Source organism: Nelumbo lutea, chromosome 5 (assembly GCF_056320005.1).
Source record: "Nelumbo lutea isolate HS-2025 chromosome 5, American lotus-T2T, whole genome shotgun sequence".
NCBI lineage: Eukaryota > Viridiplantae > Streptophyta > Magnoliopsida > Proteales > Nelumbonaceae > Nelumbo > Nelumbo lutea.
The window spans coordinates 29,060,283-29,087,754 of record NC_142688.1 but is presented as its reverse complement, the minus strand read 5'-3'; the positions used below and the strand labels follow the sequence as shown (position 1 = coordinate 29,087,754).

The 27,472-nt window shown below is 38.5% G+C and overlaps 2 protein-coding genes, 1 long non-coding RNA gene and 1 pseudogene across 3 annotated transcripts; 1 reads left to right on the top strand and 3 right to left on the bottom strand.

Moving 5' to 3' along the window:
• Positions 1–3,697: 3,697 nt before the first annotated feature.
• Positions 3,698–4,691, top strand: PLAT1 (Lipase/lipooxygenase, PLAT/LH2 family protein). Its single transcript, XM_088944131.1, has 2 exons — positions 3,698–3,873; positions 4,057–4,691. Exons 1-2 carry the CDS (start codon positions 3,790–3,792, stop codon positions 4,501–4,503), a joined length of 531 nt encoding a protein of 176 aa, XP_088800257.1. The 5' UTR covers positions 3,698–3,789; the 3' UTR covers positions 4,504–4,691.
• A 5,261-nt stretch (positions 4,692–9,952) lies between these two features.
• LOC148851323 (uncharacterized) lies at positions 9,953–11,016 on the bottom strand. Its single transcript, XR_016099001.1, has 4 exons — positions 10,934–11,016; positions 10,730–10,836; positions 10,401–10,509; positions 9,953–10,106 (listed from the first exon to the last, which is right to left on the bottom strand). It is a non-coding gene; the product is annotated as an uncharacterized LOC148851323 (long non-coding RNA).
• A 439-nt stretch (positions 11,017–11,455) lies between these two features.
• On the bottom strand, positions 11,456–26,031 carry LOC148851322 ((21S)-21-acetoxyl-apo-melianone synthase SDR pseudogene; annotated as a pseudogene).
• A 372-nt stretch (positions 26,032–26,403) lies between these two features.
• Positions 26,404–27,066, bottom strand: LOC148851321 (uncharacterized protein At4g02000-like). The gene has a single exon (XM_088945676.1). It carries the CDS (start codon positions 27,064–27,066, stop codon positions 26,404–26,406), a length of 663 nt encoding a protein of 220 aa, XP_088801802.1.
• Between the last annotated feature and the right edge of the window lie 406 nt (positions 27,067–27,472).

Genomic DNA, 27,472 nt, shown 5'->3' with positions numbered 1-27,472 from the left:
TTGGCCCCGTCTATAAAAATGCTTCAAAAAGCCTTCCACCAAAACTTTGCAAACTTCAATTCTCATGGCTTTCTCCAGCAATGCAACACGCAGTGCAGAAATGAACACCGTTGGGGAGCAACTCCATGTCCCAGCGGTGTGTATTGGATAGTTCACTATCCCCCTCTCTGTGGATGGAGTTCCCATCCTGAACGTGCCTCAAACAATGGCACCCGTGAACGCTCCGCTCCCTTCCACGGTTGGAATGACCTTCATCGAACCCTCTCTTGTTCCTCTTGTGACCTCTCCAAAACTAGCTTGAAGACCTGGTGCAATGCAAGCGAGCCATGCAAGCTCAGATGCAACAGGTCTAGCAGTTTCAACTATATCAGCAGCAAGTGCTGCACCAAGTTTCTCAGCACCATTATCAGCAGCAGTTTCCTCTGCTGCCTCAGACCCAACAACCGCTTCCTCCTCGACATCCGGCCGCTCAACAAGTTAGGCCTCGTTGCCAGAACGAGCGTCCTTCTTGTCGGGGGGAGACCTCTCAGACCCATAATCCTCTCAAGAGTTAAGTCTCATCCCACGGGAGGAAGGAAAGACCAGTTACCCCTGCCTCGCCACACGCAGTCAGGTCGAAAGGGTCCTAGCCTACCAGGCCTGCATCACCGCAGCTTTCTAAGTCCGTGGCTCTGCTTATGGAGAACCGGCTTGAGGTCTTGGCCGCAGACTCCAGGCAAGACCCCTCCCCGTACATTGCCATAATAGGTCGGCCCATCACCCATGCCCTACATGCGGTGGTTTCCACCTACTATCTGGTGATGAAGTTCCCTTCGGACTTCGGAGTTGGGGTGGCGCGAGGCGATCAGCTTGAGTCTCGCAAGTGCTACGTAGCCGCCCTCAAAGGGAAAGCCAAGGAGGCAGACGACCTCGAGCTGGAGCGACCTGCGGAGCAGTGGGGAGCGAGCTGCACCCAGAGCACTGGCGAGCAGTTGGCGAGGAGGTCCCTGTCCCAACTTCGATAGAGGACCCAACTCAGACACTCCAGATCAGTGCTTCAATCGAGGAGCCTTTGTGATCCCAATTGGTAAGTTTTTTACTTAAAAATTTAGATATTTTTGCATGGTCCACGACGGAGATGCCCGACATAGACCTTAACATCATAACTCACAAGCTGAATATTGATCATGTAATTAGGCCCGTTAAATAGAAGAAGCGCAACTTAGCCCCAGAGCACTAGCGAGCAGTTGACGAGGAGGTTGGGAAGCTCTTTGCAGCCGACTTTATCAGGGAAGTCCATTACCCGAGCTGGGTGGCCAATCCCGTTCTGGTAAGAAAGGCTAACGGTAAATGGCGCATGTGCGTCGATTATACTGACCTGAACCGAGCTTGTCCAAAGGATTGCTTCCCACTCCCCAGGATTGACCTTCTGGTGGACGCGACCTCAGGGCATGAGTTGCTGAGTTTCTTAGATGCCTATTCGGGCTACAACCAGATCGGGATGGACCTTGCTGATGAAGAAAAGACAACCTTCATAACTGGAAATTTGAATGAAAAGAGAGAAACCATCTAGCTGAATACATTTGAAAACAGAGCTGATGGAGGGTGAGTTGACCCGACCTCCTAACCAGGTGACACGTGGGCATGAATCAGCATAAGTGACAACTCAGCATGATAGCTTGGCCAAAACTCAGCGTAATGAGCTCGTTGAAACCCCAACAGAATAACTCTGTAAGACAGCTCGCTACAGCTCAGGGCAGCTCGCTATTGAAGCCCACTATAAAGGAGTTCGTTACTAGGGAGCTCGCAACAAAGGAGCTCGCTATTGAATAACTTGGAGCCTTCGGAAAACTTCCTACCCGATAAGACCATGCTTGTCAAACTGCTCCCACGTCTCTTGTCTGACGACACAACACCTACCAGTCCAAAGGATTGTGCCCACGTCTCACGTTAGGTGGTGTGGTACACGCCGGTTCAGCATAACGTCTCTCAACCGACAGGACCGTACACTGCGACGGATACCTGCCCCAATCAAATCAGCCTGGCGAATAATGACTGTAGTAGAGGATCAAAGGCGGTTACACCCGATTTGACAGAAGATCAGCATATAAAGGTCCCGATCCCCAAGGGACAAGAAAAAAAAACTTGAACAAGGTGATTTCGCGCTATCTGCACTCTTTGCCCTCTTACTGTTCTCTATAGTTCTCTCTCAGAGTTCTAACTTAACTATCGCAGTGTTCCCGCCGGGCGAACTCCCCGGAAATCCTTTACTGTCTTCTTCATCTCAGATACTGTCCGCTGCCAGTTAAGAGCCAGACCACGCCAGTTAGGAGTGACCAGATCGCGCTACATCATGAGCAATACTGCAAAATAATGTTCCGAACCCGTATGTATTAAAATATTATTAAAAAAAAGCAATAATGTTAAGACAATGAACCAAAGATCAATGTCAAAATAATGACTGAAACCCGTGTGCATTAAAATATTGTTAAAACCGAGCAATAATGTTAAAACAATGCACCAAATATCAGTGTCAAAATAACGATCGAAAGAGGAAGAATAAGAAATCGACTAGGGTTGTGTTCACTCACTTGCCTGAATACGTCTGAAAGGGGAAGAAAAAAATGACAAGAAAAAAAAACGAAAACGAAAATGAAAAGAAAAAAAAGCTTGTGTCATGTTAGTGACCAGATCGCGCTACATCATGAGCAATACTGCAAAATAATGTTCCGAACCCGTATGTATTAAAATATTATTAAAAAAAAGCAATAATGTTAAGACAATGAACCAAAGATCAATGTCAAAATAATGACTGAAACCCGTGTGCATTAAAATATTGTTAAAACCGAGCAATAATGTTAAAACAATGCACCAAATATCAGTGTCAAAATAACGATCGAAAGAGGAAGAATAAGAAATCGACTAGGGTTGTGTTCACTCACTTGCCTGAATACGTCTGAAAGAGGAAGAAAAAAATGACAAGGAAAAAAAACGAAAACGAAAATGAAAAGAAAAAAAAGCTTGTGTCATGTTCCTCAAAAGCCTTGTGCATTCGTTCCTCTTGGGTTTCTCCTCTTCAAACCGGGAAAATAGAAATTAGGATAATAAAAAAAGGTAAAGAAGTATAATATGTCAATAAGGGTATTTTAGTAAAAATAGAAGTAAATTAATTTATAAAAAGGTAAAGTAGGTATTTGAAAAAAAATAATCATCAATTTAACATTTTCCATCTTCATCATTGATGGAAGGGAGGTTTTTGTCAAATTTTTCAAAAGTAGAGAGGAGACTTTTGCTAAAGTAAAATTATAAAAAAAGTTTTTAAGATTATTAAAAACATCAGGGAAAAATTTTATATTTTACCTTAAAATAAAACCCAAAACAAAACTAAACAAGTATTTTCATTCTTGTCATTTGCATTGAATGCATTTGTACTGATGCAAATAAAAGTGCACTGCAACCAAGGACGATCAAATGAAATTAAAAGGTTCTTTATATTTCAATTTCGCTATTGCACCGACTGAATCCGGTTTCTGCCTAGTCCTTGGGGATATTCCATTAAGACGCCCTCATAATTTGTTGTGTTGAATATGATCCCCTTCCCCGAGTTTTTCTCTAGAGCTTTCTTGGATGAAGATAAACTCTTTTAGGTACCGTATCTCTTCGGTACCATAGGCATTGCCTTTTGTTATTACTCATTAGTGTTCAGTCTTCAGTCTTCAGTCTTCACTTTATAAAAGTGTGACTTGCCCAATTATTTCCCACTCTCAGATCTCGTCGTGGTATAAGCAGATAAGAAAAAAATAGAAGGCAATGGCCATCGGAGGCGACGCTCATCGTCCGTTATTCCTCTTCTCTCTTCTTTTCCTCTCCTTCGTCATTATCGCCCAATCGTCTGTATGTTCTATTTAACTTTCCCCATTTAATATATTTTTCTTGATTATATGCTTTCATTCTTTTCACTTCTTCCTTCTCTATCTCTCACTGGTCGCCGATCACTGAAACTACTTACAAACATTGCAATTTACTTTAAAGCGTTGATATTGATCTTTTTCTTGGTTTGATTTGATAACCGTATAGGATGACTGTGTGTATACGGTGTACGTCAGAACGGGATCGATCATCAAGGGAGGTACGGACTCGATCATCAGTCTGGAGCTTTACGATGCCAACGGGTGGTCGGTACAGATCTCGAATCTGGAGGCGTGGGGAGGTCTGATGGAGTCGGGCCATAATTACTTCGAGAGGGGGAACCTCGATGTCTTCAGCGGCAGAGGCAGGTGCTTGAACACGCCGGTGTGCGCAATGAACCTCACCTCAGACGGATCCGGCCCACACCACGGTTGGTACTGCAACTATGTGGAGGTGACCTCCACCGGTGCGCACATGGGCTGCGCTCAGCAGCTCTTCACTGTGGAGCAGTGGCTCGCAACCGACACCAATCCCTACGAGCTTACCGCCATCCGGAATTACTGCCCCGACGTCGTTGGTAAGCCCAAGGGAGGTCTCAGTTCCACTGATCAATAAAAAGGGAGATGTGAGGTATCAATGATGTGTTGGTCCAGTCGATGACTTCCATTCCATATTATTACTCGCGAAAAATCTCATCTCTTCTCAGTTATGTAATCGATATTTAGGTCTTTCTTTTTGGGTTAACCAGTGGATCTAAAGTCTTTTCAGTTTTGAATAATTTTAGTGTTTGTGTTTGTACTGTATGTAGTTACTTTATTTTATTTGTTTTTTTTTTCTCATTACGAAGGATTAATTGAGATAATGACGTTGATCAAAACCAGAGAACGGCAATGAAAGACAAGATCAAGCGATCAGAAAATATCACGTGGTACTGGTAGTAGTGGTCTCGATGGCTTGCCGACTGCGCATCTCTGACATTACTAATACCCGTTTCTAATGGTTGGACGGTTGATACGTTACAATAAGGCGGAAATAAGGGAAAATTTTCTATTAGGACCTACTTACTGCCACTTTGGTCCTCAATTTTAAAATGCGATAATTTAATATCTGAATTTTCAAAATGTGAAAATCTATTATCTGTCGCTAATCAGTTGCTAAGTGATATTTAAAAAGATATAAATGTCTTTCAAATATTATTTTAATTTTTTATTAATCATCTAAATATTGATAAAAAATTAATAGTGTTAAATACTTACATTTTCTATTCAATAAAGTTGGAATCATTAGAATGTGTACACAAATATGATCCTAATTTTTTTAATGGAATAGACAATAATTTAGGACTATTTTTTTGGGTAAAATACAAAAATCTCCCTTAAAATTTTTGACAATCATAAAAACCTCCTGTATAGTTATTTTTTAGCGAAAATCTCTCTTAGATTTTTAAATAATTCGATAAAAAACTCCCTTATATCAATGACCATGACAGAAAACGTTAAATCAATTAATAATTTTTCTCAATTACTTATTTTACCCTTTTACACATTTATTTGCATCTATTTTCACTGAAATAATACCCTTCTTGGCATGTTATGCTCTTTCCTCTTCTATCGACCTGTTTACCCCTAAACTCCACCGTCCAAAGTACTTATGTTTCATGTCTTACATTTTGTTTGTATTTTTTACATGAACCTTGATCAAAACCATGTAATCAAAAGCCAAGAGGAGAGATGTTACTGACAATGGGGATGGTGGAGAAGACATGATCATCCCTGCACAACGCAAACCTATTATTCATCTCCTTCCTCATCACCGTCCCTATACAGCACTGAATCGCCCCCATACAGCCTGAATCTCCACCGCCAATACAAAACCACCGTCACAATCACATTTGGAATACTACTGGTTCAATTTCATGTTCTCGGGGTGAAAAGAGAGAGCTGGATTAATTTCATGTTTTCGTTGGAATACAGCACCAAACCGCCCCCACACAGTGGTGGTTCCGATGGCGGTTCACAGCTTGGTGTTGCGTAGGGACAGTGAGGAGAAAGAAGAAAATAGAGATCAAAACTAAAACTTAGCTAGCTCCTTGATACCCATCAAAACTAAAACCTTCTTGAGGAATCCCTCTTCAAGTTCAATGAGGCATCTTCAAGCATGATTACCACGAGGGCGCCCTTACCATGAAACACTTCATGATGAAAAGAGATCAGTTTTTTCTTACAACTGCAAATGGGGAAAAAACTATTTTTGATAAGATCTATTAGCAAAAATACATTTTTAGAAACAACCAAATCAATAGAGGAAAGAAAATCATGTTAGAACCATCCTTACTCCTCCCAAGAGTTCATTATAATATCCACATCATCAGTTAAAACAGAGATACTTGAAACCCACCCATTATTAGGCAAAGAAAATTTGAATTGTTAATATTCAAGAGAGCAATATTCGAGTTCATTGAGTACTCATAGGTGAAGGCAACAGACAAGACCCTGTCTTTCAAGCAAGAACACTTAGAAACACAAAGAGGAAAAACCGTCGAATGAAGAGAATCTCTCATTGAACTACTGGCCCTCTACGCACATGCACACACTCCTTTGCCCCAACACCCAAATCCTTAGTATTTGCCTCTACGAAGGGATCAAAGGTAGTAGAAATCTGGATGTCGAGTTCAGAGTCTTCAGACATGAACCTTGGTTGTTGAAAGTGGAGGACTACAAACGGAGCTTCTTTTATGTTTTAATCACAAATACCAAGAGCTTATCTGAATTAGGGTTTTGAAGTTGGAGAAGAAAGAGGTTGACTGGAGAGGAAAAGGGGATAACATGCCAACCGGGGTGTTTTGATAAAAATATATGCAAATAAATTTGTAAAATGGTAAAATAGGTATTTGGGAAAAGTGATTAATCGATTTAACGTTTTCCGTCATGATCATTGACAGAAGGGAGATTTTTGTTAAATTATTTAAAAATTTAAGGGAGAGTTTTGATGAAGTAAAACTATAGGGGAAGTTTTTATGATTGTCATAACTTTTAGGGGAGGTTTTTGTATTCTATCCATTTTTTATCAACATTTAGATGGTTGATAAAATTAAATGACACTTTAAGAGCATTTATGTCTTTTTCAAATGTCATTTAATGATAAATTATCCGATTAACAACAGGTACTGAATTGTCATGTTTTAAACTTCAAATATTAAATTGTCAAATTTTATAATTTGGGGACCAAAATTATACTAAGCACAAAGTATAGGATAATGATCGTAAATTTTCTCTAATAATCATGGTTTTTAAAAACGAATTGGTGATCGAATCGGTTCAAACGGTCCAACCATTTGACCCAAATGGCCAGTCCATTTTGAAAATAAAAAGTAAAAAATTGGAAAACGATCAAAACCGTTTGAACGATTAACTAACCGTCGATTCAACGGTTTGCTGACCAAAATCAATGATTTTGAAAGGAAAAACAAATTTGAAAGAAAACAGAACCGATCAAATGACCAATTTCCGATTTTTCCGATCCAGTCCAATTTTAAAAACAGTGCTAATAATAAAAAAAAGAGAGTTCAAGTTGGCGCCCCCACGAAAAGCCCTCCACATAAGCCCCATCTCATATGCACATTTTATCATGCATTATAATTACATTTCCCATATTAGTCATGCAATTACTTTCCTATGTGGCCGCGTGTCGGGTGCTAATGAATTCGAAAAAAAATAAAAAAAGAAAGAAATGATAACAAGGTTGTGGTCTATTTGACAATTTGTCGTTGTACCCTTGAATGCTCATAAATCAGTGTCTAATGTTTTTGGTAGGCAAGCAAATCACAACTTAATGGGAGGCTCTCACTGTCTAATAATTTCGCGGTGAACGAGCAGCTCAAGCTTTTTATTTTGATTTTCTTTAGAATTTACTTTCCACTTTTCTCAAACAAGTGGCCCTTTAGAGGGTCTAATATAGAATCACGGTAAATTACATTTACAAGGATCTATCGTTGAGGACCTTTACATTAACGAGGGGCAGTCTGTCATCAAACCTAATTCTCTCAAGCTCCCTCTTGTCGTGATTTGAAAATAAGCACCGTAAAACAACATGATCTCGTACAGTTTCACCATGGAGATTGGGACTCCCTATGTATGAGATATGCATGATGTTAATTGATCTCCTCATAGAATGTGCCTCACAGCCATATCCCGTTCTGCATTGCGAATAACTCCCATGAATAATAAATATAAAAAAAAATTTTAATTAATACCTTGTACTTTAGGCTTATTGTCACTTTGGTCCCCAAATTTTAAAATGTGACAATTCAATACTTAAATTTTTGAAACGTGACGATCCAGTACCTGCTGTTAAATAGTTGTTAACCAGCTCTTAAGTGGCATTTGAAAAAGACGTAAGTGTCCTTCAAGTGCCATCTAATTTTTTTTATCAATCATCCAAACATTGACAAAAAATTAACAGCCCCAAATCCTTGTCTCTTTTATTCAAAAAGTTGGAGTCACCAGAATAGACACTCAAACGTGACTCCAACTTTCTCGAATGGAAAAAGCAAGGAGTTGAGACTTATTTTTTTGTCAACGTTTAGATGGTTGATAAAGAAAATTAAATAACACTTGAAAGGCATTTGTGTCTTTTTCCAATGCCACTTAACATCTGGTTAACTGCTAGTTTACAGCAAGTACTGGATTGCCACGTTTTGAAAGTTTAGGTATTGAATTGTTGCATTTTAAAGTTTGGGGGACCAAAGTGGCACCAAGTCCCAAAGTACGGGTACTAATCGGGAATTTTCCCACTATGTATGAGATATGCATGATGTTAATTGGGATCTCCTCATAGAAGGCGCCTCACAACCACATCCATCTCTACATTGAGAACAATTCCCCATGAGTAATAAATTCAAGTAAGGAAGATGTTCCTGATGTAAGGCAGGCCACAACATGCTGTGAGGTTGGTGCGAGGCATGCTTTGTGAGGAGCAGATTTGAACTTGCATGATGTTAGAAGGGTATTGTGACGTGTCTTGTTGGTAGGAGATCTGGATTCACTCTTTTGTAATAGAGTTGCTAAAACTAGTGTTTCCGAACCATCGCTCACCTAGATGGTCAGATCGTTCCACTCAAAAATCATTTAGGCAACTGGTTATATTTCACCCTTAACCAATTTTGGGCCAAAAGACATTTACTTAGTTAGAGAACTGCTGACCCAAGTGATTGAATTATTAGTTTATTTGACCTGGACAATGGCTCGTGACTTAATAAAGATGCATGGGATATTAGAGAGGGGAGGAACTAAGACAGGAACGTCATATTTTAGATCACTAGATCCTAGAAAAAGAAGAAGAAGAAGAAGAAGAGAAAAAAAGATTGTAGAGGTTGGGGAAAAATCAGATCTTAGATATGAGATCTACATTTTTATGTCGTTGTCACCATTGTCATTAATGACCGATGAATGCCAGATTCTCCTCCTTCTTCTCTCTTTCCTTCTTTCCTTTCTCTCTCCTTCATTTCTTTCTTTCTGAATTGACAACCACATAGTCTCTCTTTTCTCATACCGATAAAAGACTATCACTATAAGAAAAACGGTCTTAGGCCTTTGGACCACTGGCTTGGATCTAAGGCGGTGATCATTGGTCTATCGATCGTCTAAGAAGCTGTCGGCATAGATCAAGACCGCCGTCTTAGATAAAAGAAACCGTTGCCTTTGGTGGCCGGTCCAAGGTGGTCCAAACTTCATTAATGCGGCAGTCCATTAGAACCATAGGCTTAGTTAAGGCGGCATTTTGGACCGCCAGCTTAAGTTTAGTGAAAAATTGTTTGGTTCTTTAGGTGGCGGTTGACTGCCACCTTAGGTTTAGTCCAACATCATTTGGTTCCTTAGGCGGTGGTCTGAAGACTCTGAACTGCCGGCTTAGATCCAGATGACCACCGCCTTAGGTCTTGTTTATGGATAATCCAACAGTTTCATGCCAGGTTAATTATGATATTTGTTGGTACCTACTCTTTTTTTATTGATTCATCACTTTAATACTTGAAAAAGTTAAGCAACTTAAAAATAAAAAAACGCAATTTAAAATAAATATATTAATTAATATCCAAATCAAATTGTTCAAATACAATATCCAATTGACATATAAAAAAATACAAAGACTTAAAAAAATTCAATTTATCAAATAGGGTAGTACATCTTCCAATGCAAATCCACTTAGCATAATTGTTGAACCTGTAAATAAAAAATATATAAATAATTAGAGAATGTAAAGTAAATGAGATAACCACCAAAAATGTATAAAAACAAGACATTCAAGGAGGCATCCTAATTTATCATTCTCATGTCAATAAACGAATTATGCAATTAGTAAATTAACCAAATCAAATCGAAACCTCTATGGCATGACAGAGTTAATGTAATAAAAGCACATTAGGATGATTGGTTTGGATTAAAAATGTAATATATTCCAAATAATGAATCCAATCTCCCATTTAAAAGTTGTACCATCTGTATCCTTGTGCTAACCTTGAAAACCTTAGAAGCATAACTTGTACATCTATTATATTTTTCTCTTCTTTGGAAGATGTCAAATTGCACAGATCGATCATCAATGTTAGTAGCTGAAAGGCTATACCTGAACAAGAAAGGTGATGGAAACAAATTAGATGAATGACTATTTAAAAAAAAAAAAAAAAGACTAGAGGACTCTTTACAAACCATTGTAATTAAACTTCTTTGTTTAGCATGGATTTAACCAACCTAAAGCAAATACATAACATTAACCTTAATTCTTTGTTTTTGGAAAAAAATATTAACCTTATTCATATGGTATAAATAAGCAATTTAGCACTTACAGAGGAGCTTCATAGAGCTCTTTCAACATCAGATGGTGTAAAAAGAGTCCCCAACTCTGCTTAGTTCCTCTGTATAACCATCGACCAAGTAACAAATCAATCAAGCCCTAATGAAATCAAAAGATGAATTTATAGCACGTTCAACAGGATGGTCCTAGTATAAACAGAACATACACATCAAACATAAATACCTCGAAGTCTTACCATATAAGAAAAATAAAAACCATACTTGAGCCATTCAAGAACGTCTGCTTCATATGAGAAACCCAATATTCTTGTCTGGAATCTTTTTTATGAGGGAAGAACATATGATTAAGATAAAATTCAATTAGATGGTATAAAAGCAAAGCCATAGAAAATTAGTGATTTATGGATTACCTTTTTTACTATGGTTTCCTTGTTCCATGTTTCAACACCTTTGAAAATGTCTTAGTTGAAGTGCTTGTAGCCCACAATGACAAATCAATAATCACAACACCATAATCAATCAAGAATGCATTCAAACTCAAATATGTAGAATTGGAGAAATGCCACTGCAACAACCATTATCTATAAATATGAAGAGGAAAATGAGCAGGACTATAACCATCCATTTAGTAAAGATCACATTGAAAATTCTATAGTGAAATTCCTTTGTTGGCTTTGCTTACTTCCATGCAAATTGAAAATTCTCCGATGAAAGTCCTTTGTTTTGTATTCACAAGGTGAAGGTTTCAGAGATGTAAATTTAATCATCCAACACTAAGTGAAAAAATCATAATTTATTTAAAGAAAAATTTCCAATAAATGCCCTATGCTTTTCGCCGAGTGTCAATTTAGTACTCAAAATTTAAAATACAACAATCTAATATCCAAACTTTCAAAATATGACAATTTAGTACCTACCTTTAATGTACCGTCCCTCAATTATCTATATCACATGACCTCAAGTGTGATATAAGATTTTTAAAAATATCAAAAATAAAATATAGTTTTCATCGTTTCTTTCTCATGAAATGAAGATCCGATTCCCGAAACCCAAATCTCTTGATGAGTTAATGAAGATCCGCTCACGTATTTGGCATCATCAGAGGCAAGGTACAGTGCGGCATTTGCAATGCCTTCATCCAACTCTTCGGGACCCTGAACCTGAACCATCTCCACAAGGCGCTGCTCATCAACGCCGTGAAACATCTTGACCATTTAATCCATCACAAACGGGTCGGAATGGCGAACGGCGAGATGCAATTAACCTGAATGCCATACTTTCACATCTCGGCCACAACTGATTTGACGATCCCAATGACGGCGCCCTTAGAAATGGAGTATTCTGGTGGCGACAACCCACCCATCAACACCGTGACGCTCCCAGTGCAAAGGATGCAGCCAGAATGGCGAGGTATCATGAATCTAGCTGCATGCTTTATCCCGACGACAACACCCTGTACATTGATGCTCATGATCCGGTCAAATTCCGTCATGTCGAGGTCGACGATCCTGGGAGGAGAGTTCTCGACGATCCCGTTGTTGTACATGATGTCAAGACGACCGTGTTTTGAGACGTTAAAATCCACCGCATCGGAGATATCCGATTCTCGTGTAACATCGCAAGAGACGAAGGTCGCATTGGGTCGAAGCTCCACTGCTGCATCTTGGCCAAATTGGCGTAAGATGTCCGTGATCACTACTTTGGCCCCATTTTTTATGAATTTTGTCGCCATTGCCTTTCAAATGCCTCTCGCTGCTCCGGTGATCAAGGCAACCTTGCCTTTCAACCTGCCGTGACACTGAACGCGTCAGATCAACGATATGAAGAGGTGAATAGACCGACTGCCCACCATCACAATCAGGTTAGAAATTCCGCTCTTCCCCACACATTTTAGGTGCACCCGCCAGCTACACTACACGGACTGGGATCGATAGATACGATTGAAAGGTCCCAATCCAACGGTTGTAGAATACAGGGAGGTGTGGCGGTCGGTGGGTGCCATTCCAACCGGGCCACTGGTTTCTGGGTCGATGGCTCAACTGTCTTTAGGTGTTTGGCCTCATTCCCTATAGTTGTTATAGATTTGCAAATTGCATATGGTTATCTATGTCTTTTACAGGGTACCTATCAGAAAATTTCCCCCTATTTAATGAATAATATCATCTTGTGGAGCAGATTTGGCAACTCTTCCTTCTCCTGACCCATAGGGCTTTCAATGGATTCCCAAACGTTGATACCCGAGTCAACGCCTTATCCAGTTATTAATATTCTCCATTTTGATGTTAAAACTTGTGTTATTAATCAGATTCGATATTGATTAAAAATTATTATTTTATATTAGAGGATGTTTGGAACTGTGGCCGTTTTTCAAAAAAAAATGGTATCACGTCGGATCCACATAGGTGTTTTAACAAATGCCCATGTATCTCATTGTTTGGTTCAGCCGATTATTAAAAAATCAGCATATCTTGAAAGTTGGGACCTCACCGATGCTTACCTATCAGCACATAGATGAAAAACGGTGATAAAAATCACCTTACCAAACAGTGTAGTGTTGCTCATTGCATACGTGGCAGAAGCATATTTTTTTTTTGTGAAAAACGGATCTTGGAAGCATGCATGTTTTTTCTTGAAAATTGGTCTCAAAAAGCGCCCACGCTTCCAAATACCATGTAAATATGCAACATAATTATATATGTTCTATATACGATTATATAAAGTTTATTTCATGTTTATATACATTTTTTAAACCCGTATAAGGTAAAATTAATTAGTTTTTCAAATCTTTTTATTTTTTTAATTTATTGTTATTTTAAAACCAATAAAGTGGATGTAAATCAAGACGGCGTTTGGAACCAGTACTGCTGCTCCAGAAAATAGTGACATCCAGAAAACGTCAATATGTTTGGTACCGTTCTCTAAGCCATGCCTTGGAAATCGAGAAGGCGTGGTTTGAAACAATGCCAAATTCGACGTTTTCTCAGATTAGAACTCATTGCTACCAACAAAGATATTATGTGGTAATGATGTGGACTTCCTGTAATGGATTCCAGTGCTGCAAACAGATATGGAGCACTGGTACCAAACAAAAGGTATTGCTATTGCTCCAAAAAACGTACTACCTTACGGTAACATTTCCAAACAAAAAAAAACTATTTTCTCAGAAAATAATGCTTCTAACTCACACATTCAGATGCCAAACATATACCACATCTGAATCCGGTATAATGTGACATATCTGATTTTGGATCAAAAAATTTGATAATGAGATTAGATGTGGAATGCGGATGTAGCTGGATGTGGTCTGATTATAGCCTTACTCACCCCTTTCTTTCATGAGCGGCCAGTCATACTGAGTTTAGTTAAAATATTTTTTTTTTATTTCACATAAAAGAAAAAAAATCCTTTTGTTAATCAATAATCATCATTTTAAGAAATCACTTGACTCTTGTGTAAATTTTAGAAGAATTTACAGGCTAAGATTTCAGAGATGTTAAAATTTCAATTAAAGGACTTGTCTGTACATTTTGCTTTTAATCATCAAGACATCACCACTAGAAATACTATGGCAATGCAACTCATGTTCGAATGAGAAGTCAGATTCAATGTAACATCCCTAACCACTCATGATTTATCAACATTATTTGTGGGGAACATCAACTCGTAGACGAGACTAAAGTTGGTTTCTAGAAAAAAAATCTGTTTAAATCAATTGACATTATTAAAGCTAATGGGGTCAACTAAATTTGGAATATTTCCTATTCACTACATGAGACCTACAACCGCTCTACTCTTTACATGACTTTGTGTGAATGGCTTAAGTGTGGGACATTATTATTGGTTAAGCATCCAATCAAATATAGCTATTTTGGATACATACGAGATTACTTGTTAGAGGAGACTAAAGTAGACCTGGCAATTGGGTTGGGTGGGTCGGGTCAAGACTCTTGCAGAAAAATGTTAAACCCCAATCTTAAAAGTTCAGATTAGGGTTGACCCATGGGTCAATTCGGATCATCCTAAAAAACAACTAAAAGTAAAAAAAAAAAAAACCATGAAAAGTGCCAGCATTAAAGGAATTGGGTAAAATACAAAAACCTTCTTTGGAGATTCTGACAATCACAAAAACCTCCCCTATAGTTTTATTGTAATAAATACCTGTCCTGAACTTTTGAGAAACTCAACAAAAACCTCCCTTCCCTCGTTTACCTAGATGGAAAATGTTTACATTTAAAAAATTACCCCTAGGGTGTCATTTAAAGAAATCATAAAATATCATATTTGCCTTGAGCAACACCAATCTCCCAATTTCCCTCATTTCTTCTAACGAATAAGCACAAGCTAGTTACAACCATGGCCATCAAACCACTCTCATTCTAATGAAAGAGCAGATACCCAACTGAATTTGTTCATTTTCATTTGAGCAAATTCTTTCTTCCACTTAAGTCCAAACATCTACTGTCCAAAAGGTATATCGGAATACCTTTATCATTGATGTCACGCATCTGCACTTTCAGAATTTTAGAATCTTCAATCCATTCGGCATCATCTCCATTTAATCTTAGTAAAACAATGACTTGACGAACTAGAAGAAGATGACTCCCTTTCTCTTGTTAGAGATCACATGACAAAGTTATAACAAAAGCATTATCTTTACTCTGGACTTCAAATCTAAAACTTCTATCAGAAACAGAGAGGCCAATACTCACCAAACAATGATTCTGATGTAGTTGTATAAACTGTTTGGACCCTAGGAAATTGCTTACCTATGTATTGCATAAACATTCAAAATTCTTGTTAGTGTTCAAAGGAATTGAGATAGTGGCTAAGAAAGAATTATATGGTTTGGACTTTGAAGCCATTACAGTTTTAGCATCTTCCTTGCTCCATTATATTTCAGAGTTGGAAAAACAATAATAATACAAGCCCATTACTTTTAAGTCAATAAAACACAAATTGATTGATATGAACTCTCAAATTATGCTTGTGCTTTACTGCTTTAGTCTATTTAGTCTATAGAAGAGAAGAAACTATTTATGGTGGGCATGACCTCAGGCAGACGCATACAAAGGAACTTGTGGAGTCCGTGTTCCACATATTTCTCTCATTTCTCAGTGTTTTTGTAATCAAGTGTGGGTGAGTACGGATTCAACTAGTTAGTCGTTAGGTGAGACATTAGTTCCTGTGTTTACTCAACCTAGGAGAATAAATCAAATGCAAAGAGAAACATGGTAGTATGGATGTGGCAAAGGAAAACAAGGATGTAGATTTGTTCTCTCGGCAATGGAGTTCAAGAGGAAGCTTGCGGTCATTGACAACGTTTATAATGGCAGAGAGACGACAGGTGAGCTTTTTATTTTTGGGCTTGGACAAGCTGATGAGGAAGTGGTTGGGTTTTTCGGCTAGTTCGGTGAAAAAGAAACATACCTAGGTCTGAGTCTGACCTGGCCAATGAGAAAGAATAACACAAACACAGAGGTTGGCTGGTTCACCTGGTTCGGCAGAAGCTATGACGCTAGTGTCGTTGCCGCATAGGTGGTTAGTGACGTTTTTCCATTTGAGTTAGTAACAAAAGGGTAAAATTGGTATTTTAAAAAAATTATACATTAGTTAATGTTTTCTGTCCAGGTCAGTGACGGAAGGGAGGCATTTGTTGAGTTTCTCAAAAGTTTAAGGGAGGTGTTTGCTACAATGAAAGTATAGGGGAGATTTTCATGATTCTCAAAACTTTAGGGGAGGCTTTTGTACTTTACCCAAAGGAATTAACCTTAAAATTCCAAAAATAAAATAAAGCAATTGAGCATTTAAAGAGTAAACAACAAAGAGTAAAGATTAAATTGTAAAACTTAAAGAGTTGAAACTTCTAACAATACATAAATAGTCCCAATTAATCCTAACAATCGGGTCAATGGGTTAACCCATGACCCAACCCAACCCAACCCATTTTTTCTGGGTTGGGTTGTGTCAGGTCATTCTCAAATTCAGATAGCTAAATATGAGACCCTAACCTTGTTTTTTTCATATAGGGTTGGATTGGATTCACAAACTTTTTGCCAAGTCTATTGAAGAGCTTACTAAATGAATTTGTGGATCTAGTTATTTTTCCTATTTTGCGGAGTTTCATTTCTTTAGAAGAAACTCAACAGATGTTTCTTTGTCTCTCTTCATTTTTAAGGAACCTATTTCGACTTTGGATCTCCTACCCATAAGAACCCTTTTACCAAGAAAAAAACATGTGAACCCAATATGCACTTCTACTGATTTACGTACTAAGAGATTGATAATAAATGATAAAGCAACTCAATATTCATCATGTATTGTTTTGGGTCATAAAATTATATGCTCCTCTTGAAGGACAGTGCATGATGCACCAAGTGATCATTGGCATCATTCTTTACAAGAAATGATAGAAATTGAAAATAGTAGAATATTTTTTTTTGAGGAAAGTGTTTTTTTTTTCTTTTGCTTCTCTACAATTTGACAGTGGGCTATACATAGGAGTGGCAATGAGTCGATCTTTTCACAAGCTGCTCGAGCACGAGCTTGGGCCCAATTCATTGGCTCGATTAGAACTCGGCTCATGAGGCTCGCGAGCCGGCGAAAATATATATATTTGATATTTAATATATATAATATAATAATAATATATATAATAAAATTATAGAAAATAATATATAATAAAAATATTACAATTATTAATTATTATAGTTCTTATTTTTTAAAAATATAAAATAAAAATATTTTTTATATATAGTTTTTTATTTTTATAAAATATACTTTTTTTCAAAATTGAGCTCGAGCCTCGTACTATTTGGCTCGGCTTGGCTCGAATCCACCCCTAGCTACACAACCTAAGGAGGGGGTTAACAGGAATAGATCCTTTTAAAACCCCTAGCCTTATTAGCAACAGAAATAGATCTTAGATCTCAAGGTGGAGGAAGAAGACAATGCCATTTTGCTTCTTACCTCATTTCTTGATCCGTATGAAAATTTGGTGACAACATTACTGTATGGGAAAGATACAATGAAGTTAGAAGAAGTCACCACATCTCTTCTATCCAATGAGGTTAGGAGGAAACCCAAGTATGAGAGTGGACATGATTATGCATTGGTTATGTAGGAAATGGATAAAAAAAGAAGGTCGTCTGACTGGGGACTTGAGAGTAGTAGGCCTAGATCCCAAAGGCTAGGGAAAATGGCAAAATATAATATTACAAATGCAAGGAATTTTGTCACATAAAAGGGTGGGGATGAATCAGGAAGCTTGACAATTGCATCAGATGGTGATGGAGATGTTCTTATAGTCTCTGAAGGTATGTGTAATTTTTCTCCAAATGAGTGGATTTTAGATTCTAGATGTTTTATGCATATTTTCTCAAGAAAGGAATATTTTAATCTGTTTCAAGAGAGAAGACAAGTATTGTCTCCTTGGGTGATGGGTCTACGTGTGACATCACAGGTATTGGAACAATAAAAATCAAAATGTTTGATGGAATGGTTCGTACTTTGGGTGGTGTGGCGTATGTTCGAAAAATGTGTAGGAATCTAATATCATTGAGCCAGTTAGATTCCAAGGATTGTAATGTCTTTGCTACAGGTGGAATCATGAAAATTACACGCAACGGTGGCCCTAATGAAAGGAGAAAAATGCAAGAGTTTGTATCATCTAGTTGGGAGTATAGTGGTTCCAAATACCTCGATGGGATGTTGGAAATGGAGTGTGCAAAGTAGTGTGGCCACACGGAGAGCCTCTTTTGCGGATAGAGCGGAGATAAGTGAGACAAGTTTCCAAAGTGCAAATTATGGTGATAGGAATACTCCTATTGTGAGAGAAAGGATCGTGGTCCCTCTCTAAAGTTAATAAGGAATGTTAACTTAGGTGTAGTGACACAGGTACATTGGCCATTTTGTTTGAATCAGGTGGTATCAGGACTGAGTGATATAGGTTATGTATAGTTGGTGGTGTTTTACAAGGCTAATGGAAGTTTGTGGTATTTGCAAATAGGTGGAGTCACAAACAGTAGATCTCTAAAGTGGAGATAGTTGGTTTTGCATCTTATTTTTGAACCGCTAGATTATTTGTAATCTAAAGATTGGTGTTATTCCTCTTTAGGTTAAAGAGGATTTTACATATAAAAGGTTTCATTTGTATGTAGGGTTTAGAGAGAGAGAGTGTGTGTGTGTGTGTGTGAGAGAGAGAGAGAGAGAGAGAGAGAGAGAGAGAGAGAGGTGCTCTTGGTGTAAGAGTTGAGTTTTTCTCTTGTTTTGTTCTTCTGATTAAGAGAGGAAAGGGAGAATGAATGTACAAGGGTTAAGGCTTGGTTTGGGTTGCAAGTCACAAGGTCCTTATACTGTTTCTCATTTTCTTTCATAGTAAAGAACAATTTTCGTCTCTCCCATGGACATAGGCGGTAAGGCCGAATCATGTAAATCCTTTGTATTCTTGGTGGTTTTTATTTCAGTTGCCTTTGCTTGGTTGCCTTGATATTCTTTGTTATTTCTAGCTTATTCTTGCTGCCATTTCGAGTTTTATTGAGGTAGTAATTGACTAATAGGAAATCTCTTCATGTAATAACCGACTATTAGGAATAGGATATTGATAGTAGTCGACTACTACTAAATCTCTTCATGAAGTAGTTAACTACTAGCAACAGGGTATTGTTTTTGGGACCAACACCCTAGGGCTTTCAATGGCTTCCCAAAGGTTAATACCCAAGTCAACACCTTATCTGTTAGGTTAATCAGATTGGATAAGTTGTTATTTTATATAAATATGCAACATGATTATATATATGTTATATACAATTATATAAATTTTATTTCATGTTTATATACATTTATTAAACTCATATTAGGTAAAATTAATTAGTTTTTCAAAACTTTTTTTTAATTTATTGTTATTTAAAATACAACAAAGTGGATATAGATCATATCTAAATCTGGTATAGTGTGTCATCTGATTTTGGATCCAAATATTTGATAATCAGATTAGATGCCAAATGCGGATGTAGCTGGATCTGGTCTGATTATAGCCCTTCCCATCATTTTCTTTCATGGAGTGGCCAGTCATAATGAGTTTAATTAAAATAATTTTGAAGATTATTTCATGAGAGCAACATTCCCACAATATCCTTTTTTTCTCCATTAAAGAATCACCACATATTAATTTCACATAAAAGAAAAAACTTCTTTTGTTAATCAATAATCACTGATGGAGGAAGATTTGACCTGACCCCTCGACCATGCGACACGTGGAAGCAACTGAGAGTGACCTGGCAGAAATGCCAGCTCGATACGGCAGCAGGCCCACAACCTGAGCTCCAAACTAAAGAGCCGAGCTCCCTCGAAGGAACCTGCAACCCGAGCTCCGAACTGAAGAGAGCCGAGCTCCCTCAAAGGAACCTACAAACCGAGCTCCGAACTAAAGAGTCATGAGCTCTCCCTTTGAGGTCCTGAGCCTTATAAGGAGCACCAAAGGCAAAAAATCCGAACTGCCCGCCCAGGAGTAGTTCGGGCCATACTTCTATCCGAACTCAAGACTTCACATCGCGTACCATTTCGGCTCCAAGTCGCTTGACTGAACAATCGTACCTAACACATAGGAGATCGTACCCGGAGGTGGCGCACCTGACTGATTAGGGGACCGACACATGACAGCCGCCATCCAACGGCCACCTGCCACCACCATCCCAAACAGACAGAGGTGGCCCTGGCAACTGACATTGGAGGTTATGACACCCGAACTGGCAACTGGCAGAGGAAGTGACCCGATCTGGCAGAGGAAGTGACTCAACCTCGCAGAGGTAATGATGCTCGAACTGGCAGAGGCATGGAAGTGTATACAGGGTAATTATAAAAGGCCCCCATCCCACAAAGAAGAGGGTATGTGATTCTTGCATTTTCTGGTCTTAGAATTCCTCATTTCCCTTGCCTTCTGAAGAACACTAATTTGAGCTTCGGAGTGTTCCAACCGGGTTCCTCCCCGGAAGCCTCCATTTTCTTCCTTGTTTCAGGCACCTCTGATCTTGTCAAAAGCGAGGTAACTAGCAGCTAGGACAGACTGGATCGCACATCATCAATCACCATTTAAGAAATCACTTGTTTCTTTTGTAAAATTTAGATAAATTTGCAGACAAATTTTAGAGATGTTAAAATTTCAATTAAAGAACTTGTCTGCACATTTTGCTTCTAACCATTGGAGGTATCATCACTAGAAACACTATGGCAATGCAACCCATGCTCGAATGAGAAGTCAGATTCAATGTAAAGTGAGATCATCTTCCCTAACCACTCATGATTTATCAACACTATGGCAATGCAACCCATGCTCGAATGAGAAGTCAGATTCCACTCTTTAATTTTTTCTATTTAGTCTTTGCTTTTTATTGTTTACTCTTTAAATTGTTAAATGTTCAAGTTTTTTATTTTATATTTGGAATTTAAGGTTAATTCTTTTAATTTTGACACTTTTCATGTAAATTTTCTTTATTTTTTTAAATTTCAATTATTTTTTGGGATGACCCGAATTAACCCATGGGTCAACCCTAACCCGAACATTTAGGGTTAGGGTCTAGCATTTGACAACCCAATCCGAAATTCAACCCAACTCAAAATCAACCTGAAGTATCTTGACCCAACCCGAACCCAACCCACCCAACCCAATTGCCAGGTGTACCCACAACCGCTCCATTCTTTACTTTGCGTGAATGGCTTTTTTTTTTTTTTTGAAGCAAGAGGCAAAAAATTATTTCAAAACAACATGTTACATCTCATCCAGAAATATAAACCTGATGAAATCTGGAGGAGTCGACCAGGTCATAGCATTATTGTATCTGTTAGCATGATTTGCTAGCCTGTGGGCTAAGCGATTACAAGATCGAGATGTATAAAAAAACTGGTTGATACAAAGCCATAAGCAAGATGCCTAGATTCTAGAATGGTAGAATGTAATCTCCAGGGAGGGTCTGCACCCGAAGAGAGAATGTCGATGTTGTGTTTTGCATCACTTTCAATGATGAGAGCCACAAGGTCCATTGTAATGGCACACCTCAGACCTTCCAAAATTGCTAAGGCTTCAGCTTCTGCTGGGGAAGAACAATGGAGGGGAGCAAATCTACCTAGTATGAAATAGCCATTGTGATCTTTGATAACAATTCCAAAAGTCGAGCGAGAAGCACTTCACGCCCCACTTGTATTAATTTTAATGATTCCAGTAGGAGGCTTGATCCACCTCTGAATCGGCTGAGGATTCGTGCTGATTTGAGAGTGAACACTGTTAGTGTTTGAATCTGAAATAGTAGATCTGGAAAGTAAGGCACAATGAGTTTCAATGGCTGCAAGCGTCTGTAATGGATTAAATGGGTGTTGCTTAAATATCACTTTGTTTCTTTGCTTCCAAATGAACCACATTACAATGACCCCTCGAGCAAACATTGGAAAGCAAGAATGTTGATTCCTTATTTTGTCAATATGTCTCCAATGTTGTAAACCAATAACGTAAATTATTGTTTTGAGTATTCTCAGTCCGGATACACAAGGAGGCAAACCATATGGGCTAAACAGTTGGACATTGAAATAAGAGGTGATCCACAGACTCGTTTGAAACTCTGCACAAGTAGCAGGTTGCTTCAATCTTAGTTGACCTTTTAGCCAACTCTGCATTAACTGAAATAACTCCCTTACAACATCTCCATAAGAACAATTTGACACAGAGAATTAAAGTTTTCATTTTCCACAATTCTTTCCAGATAAGATTTTCACAAACCTAGGAAGCATGAGAAGATTTTGAAACATCTTGACACAACAGTTTATATCCAGAGTTACAACAGAATCTTCCATGAGGAGTAAATGACCAAATCAGCTTGTCATTAGTTAAAGGATTCACCTGAGGGATAACAATCTTTGTAATCTGGTTAATAATGTCCTCATCAAAGAGCATATGTAAGAGTTGGGTGTTCCACGTCCGTGAGTTTTGATTCATGAGCATGGCCACTTTGCTGCAAGCAAGATTTCGGTTATTTGGCTTTTCAATCAGTCCATTAGGAATGCACAAATCTTTGAAAATATTTACATCCCAACTGTTTGAGATTAACCATCTACAACCCTTAATGAGATCTTTTCGACAAGCTAATAAGCTGGACTACAGCAACGAGTGTTAACTTTTATGACTTTGTTTTTAGAAATTTGATGAGGTAAGATACTTTTCTGTAAGTATTTTAACCCATAAAGAACTAGTTTCTGTGAGGAAATGCCAAGCCAACTTAAGTAAGAGAGCTCTATTCATCAAACTTGAGTCTCTAAAGCCAAGACCCCCTTTCTCCAAAGGGAGTAAAAATAGCTTCCATGCTTTTAGGTAGATGGGTCTTTCTTTTGATGCCTTCCCCCACCAAAAATCACGGTAAATTGATCTTAGCTCCTTGCAAATGGAGGATGGAAGAGCATAGATTGCCATATGGTAAAGGAGGAGGGAAGCTAGAGTAGATTTAATGAGAGCAGACCTACCTGCATGAGAGAGGATTCCTGATTTCCATTTTGTAAGGTTTGACCTTGCTTTATCTATAATAAATCTCTAGGTTGAGTGCTTCTTTGAGGTATTGAGAAGTGGCCCACCCAGGTACATATCCTCCAACTTCATCTCTTTTATTCCCAACATATCCATGATTTCAGATCTTGATGAAAGAGGTGTGCATTTATTAAAGGAGATTGAAGATTTATCATAGTTCACCACTTGGCCCGAACAAGTACAGAATAGATCCAGTAACAGTTTCAACTTTTGAGCCTCCGAAGTGGTTGCTTCCCCGAAAATCAATAAATCATCCGCAAAAAGAAGATGATTTAGCTTTAGATTTTATCTTCTAAATTTAAAACCTTTGAGTTCACCAGCACTAAGAGCATCAGAGAGCATTCTGGATAGCAATTCCAAATAAACAATAAATAAGTACGGGGAGAGAGGACACCCCTATCTGAGCCCTCTAGTTGGCTTGAAAGGTTTATTAGGAGTACCATTAACAATGATGTGCATAGATGAAGAAGCTTAACAGTTACTTGTAAGACTGATGACAACCTCGGAGAAACCCAGGAGCCCTATATAGTGAAGAAGAAAATGCTATTCAACACAGTTGTAAGCTTTGAAAAGATCGATTTTGAGAATAAAATGACATGGGGTAGATCTTTTGTTCATTGAATGCATTATTTCTCTAGCCATAATGATATGATCAACAATTTGTCTGCCTGGCGTAAAAGCATTTTGAAAAGGAGATACCGGTTTCCTAAGAAGAGGTTTCAATCTTTTTCCTAAAATTTTAGTAACAATTTTATAAGTAATGTTTGCTAGGCCTACTGGTCTGAAGTTGCTAGGCAAAGAAACATCCTCCTTTTTTGGGATTAGGACAATAGCAGTGTCATTAATTGTAGGATCATTGAAGAAGGATTGGATAAACTAACAGAGGCCTTCACCAACTGTATTCTAGCCATTTTGAAAGAACAAGGCATGAAGTCTGTCTGGGCCCGGAGCTTTGAGGGGTGCCATACTAAAGAGAGTAGTTTTGATTTCATCACCAAAAGGAGTTTCACAAAGAGACCGGTTATCCTCAGTTGAGATACAACCACTGAAGAAATTTACAGCCACTGAATTTAGGTTCGTATGGGAAGAGGTAAACAAAGATTTGAAATAGCAATAAATAGTATCTTCGATTAATTTGGGGTCTGAAATCCAATCTCCATTGTTGTCCTTCAGCCCGTAGATACTGTTCTTTCTCCTCCTCTTTGAAGCAACAATATGAAAGTATCTAGAGTTCCTATCCCCATGATTTAACCAATTACATCTTGACCTTTGCTTCCAGTACATTTCTTCAATATCATACCACTTTTCTAAGTTGGCTCTCAGAGAAAGTTCTTCTGTTGATGAAATGTTTATCACGCCTCCCATTTGGATATGCTCAATGTGCTTTTTGATTTCTTGAATTTTTAAGGGAAATTGTAAGTAGGAATGAAACCAATTTCATAAAATAGACTTACAATTCAAGCACTTCTGTGGAAAGGAGACAAATTGAGTGGTCCAAATTGATGAGAGAATATCAGCATATCCATCACAAGAAGTCCAAAGAGCTTCAGATCTCTTTACATGTTTCACTCATCTCTTGAAGCCAACTAAGTTACAAAGAATGGGGTTGTGGTCACTCCCAATTGATGGCAAATGTTTTACCATGACCTTCGGATACAACTGCAGCCAAGACGGGTGGGCTAAGAGTCTGTCCAAACGCTCCTTAATGAGCAGGTGCGCTGATCTTCTATTTGTCTAAGTATAAGCCGGGCCATGGAAGCCCACGTCCAGGAGTTCACAATCATTTATGAAAGAATTGAACACTCTTGTCTCTTTGTTACTAACAGCCTGACCACCTGATTTTTCTTTGCTGTTTGTTATAGCGTTTAGACCTCCAATAATTGCCCATGAACTGTTAGACTGAGCATGGAAATCTCTTATTGATTGCCACGGTTTTGGTTGATCTTCTCTTTGGGGAAAGCCATAGGCGAAAAGTAAGTTCTAACAACCTCTCTCAGCCTGATCCCCTACACTTGCAATAATAAGGTTTTTATCTGAACTAACAATTTGAACATTAATATGATCCACCTAGAACAGGCACAAGACATCAGAGACACCAACAATATCAACGCAGTGAAAACAGTTCCAGTTTAATTGATGCAGAACTTTCCTTATTCTAAAACTTGAAGCTTTATATTCTGACAAAAATATGATTTCTGGTAAAGTATTAGTTAGGAGCTTTGACAAGTGACGAACTGCCCGAGGGCTCCCGATCCCCTCACAGTTCCAAGCAAGAATTTTCATGAATGATTGGGGGCAGTTTTAGGGTGCGCCTCCTCCACCCGTAAATGATAAGAGAAAGAGAGTGCTTTATCACTTTTTTCTTGTCCTCAGCCATGCTCTTCAGTTTCCTTTTGATTCTTTGGGCCTTTTGAAGTCAATGTGTCATTTATTTCGATTCTTTGGGCCTTTTGCAAAATCACTTCAGAGTTTATAGAACTGCCACATCTCTTCCTGTTGTTGCCTTGAGTCGAAGAGGCTACAGTGGGATCACTTGAAGAGAAAGTTGAGAAAGCCTTACCATTCGACATGTCTGAATTGGCAGTTTCTGTATCAATAGTAGTAGTAGAGAACTCGTGCCCATTTTTGAGATTCATTCACCTTTTCAACTAGGTGGAGTGCTGACGTAGTGGTATCAGCAGCATCAGTCTGTGGAATATGCTTGCAAGAAGGAGTGAGGTAACTTGTCGCTGGTTCAGTCTGGATGTGAAACTGATTCGCATCAATCTCCATGTTTTCCGCCGTAGAAGACGGGGTTGACAGGTCAGAAGGTGAATTAGTAATCGGAAGTGTTTCCGCAACACGAATAATTGAAACTGGCGAAGAAGGTAGTGGAGAACACTTGCCTAATTTGGTGGAATTAATACCCGTTTTTCGGCTTCCTTTTGGATGGTGCAATCGCTGAGTTCACATCTGTCCTAGTCCCCTGTTGAATGGCCGACAGTGAAGGATCCGGTGGGCTTGTTACCGGATTCTGCTGTCCTGAATCCCTTGTTTTATCACAGTTCAAGTTGAAATTCTTTTTACTAGACGAAGAACGTTGGACTGTATTGGCCCGGATCTCCTTGGTAATTCTATCTACTAAGAGGGCCTTTAATTTTCCTTTCATGTCTTGACTCTTACTATTCTCAATTGCTTGAGGAGACGATGTTTAATTCTGCAACTTTCAACTTCATGCCCAATTTTTGCACAAAACATGCAATACCTAGGAAGTCTCTCATATTGAACATCCACCAAGATAGTTTTCCCGTTCAGCAGATTAAAGGGAATTTCTTGCTTAATTGGTTCAGTCACATCAATGGATATTCTGAAACGAGCATATTGGCTCCACTTTGAAACATCCTTTGGATCCGGCTTAAATGGGCTCCCAAGTTCTGATGCCAATTTTTTCACTGCATTAGAATTTAGATAGGCTAAGGGTAAGCCTACCATGTGTACCCAGAAATCTGCTCTGTTCAGAAAGTAATCTTCGGGACGAAGGTTTGGCTCCCCTTTATGCAGAAGAATCAGATCCCCCTCGAACAACCAAGGGCCTCGATCAAAGATCCTGTCGCGTTCAAAGCAGCTTGGAAAATCAACGCGGAACAGATCATTTCTGAAATGAAGAATTTTGGAAGAATCTAGTTTCCAGGATTTTGATAGCATCTCCTGTAGGCCCGCAACCTTGACTGGCCAGTCTGTAAGTACTGATTTCTTCTGTTCTTTTGGAGAGGTCTGCTCTGCTATCAGAGTTCTTTGGTAGTCTTTATTTTGGAGAGTGTCGTCCATGGTAGCCTCCACTGATTTCTTCTGTTCTAGGGACCAAGATACGTGAGAGGTCTTTTAAAAGGTTCTCCTCATTCATAGCAGAGCAGACAAGAAATCAACAAAACTTCATCAGAGGGGAAGAGAGAGAGAAGAAAAAGAAAGAGGAAGAGATATTGGGGGAGGGGGAAAGAGAGATGGAAAGGGGATTCCAAGTTAATAAAAGAGGCCATCTTAGCAGTAGTAAGGATGAATAACAACAACATCACTATTGAAGGGGATTCCAAGTTAATTATCGATGCTTTCAATAAAAGTTTCTTCCTCTATCGGAACACTCTAATCATAACGAAGGTATTACAGTCTTGAAGACTGTTAGCCTGTTATGATTTGTTGTATAATTTGTTGGCCAGGTGGGCTATAGTCTGTCGGT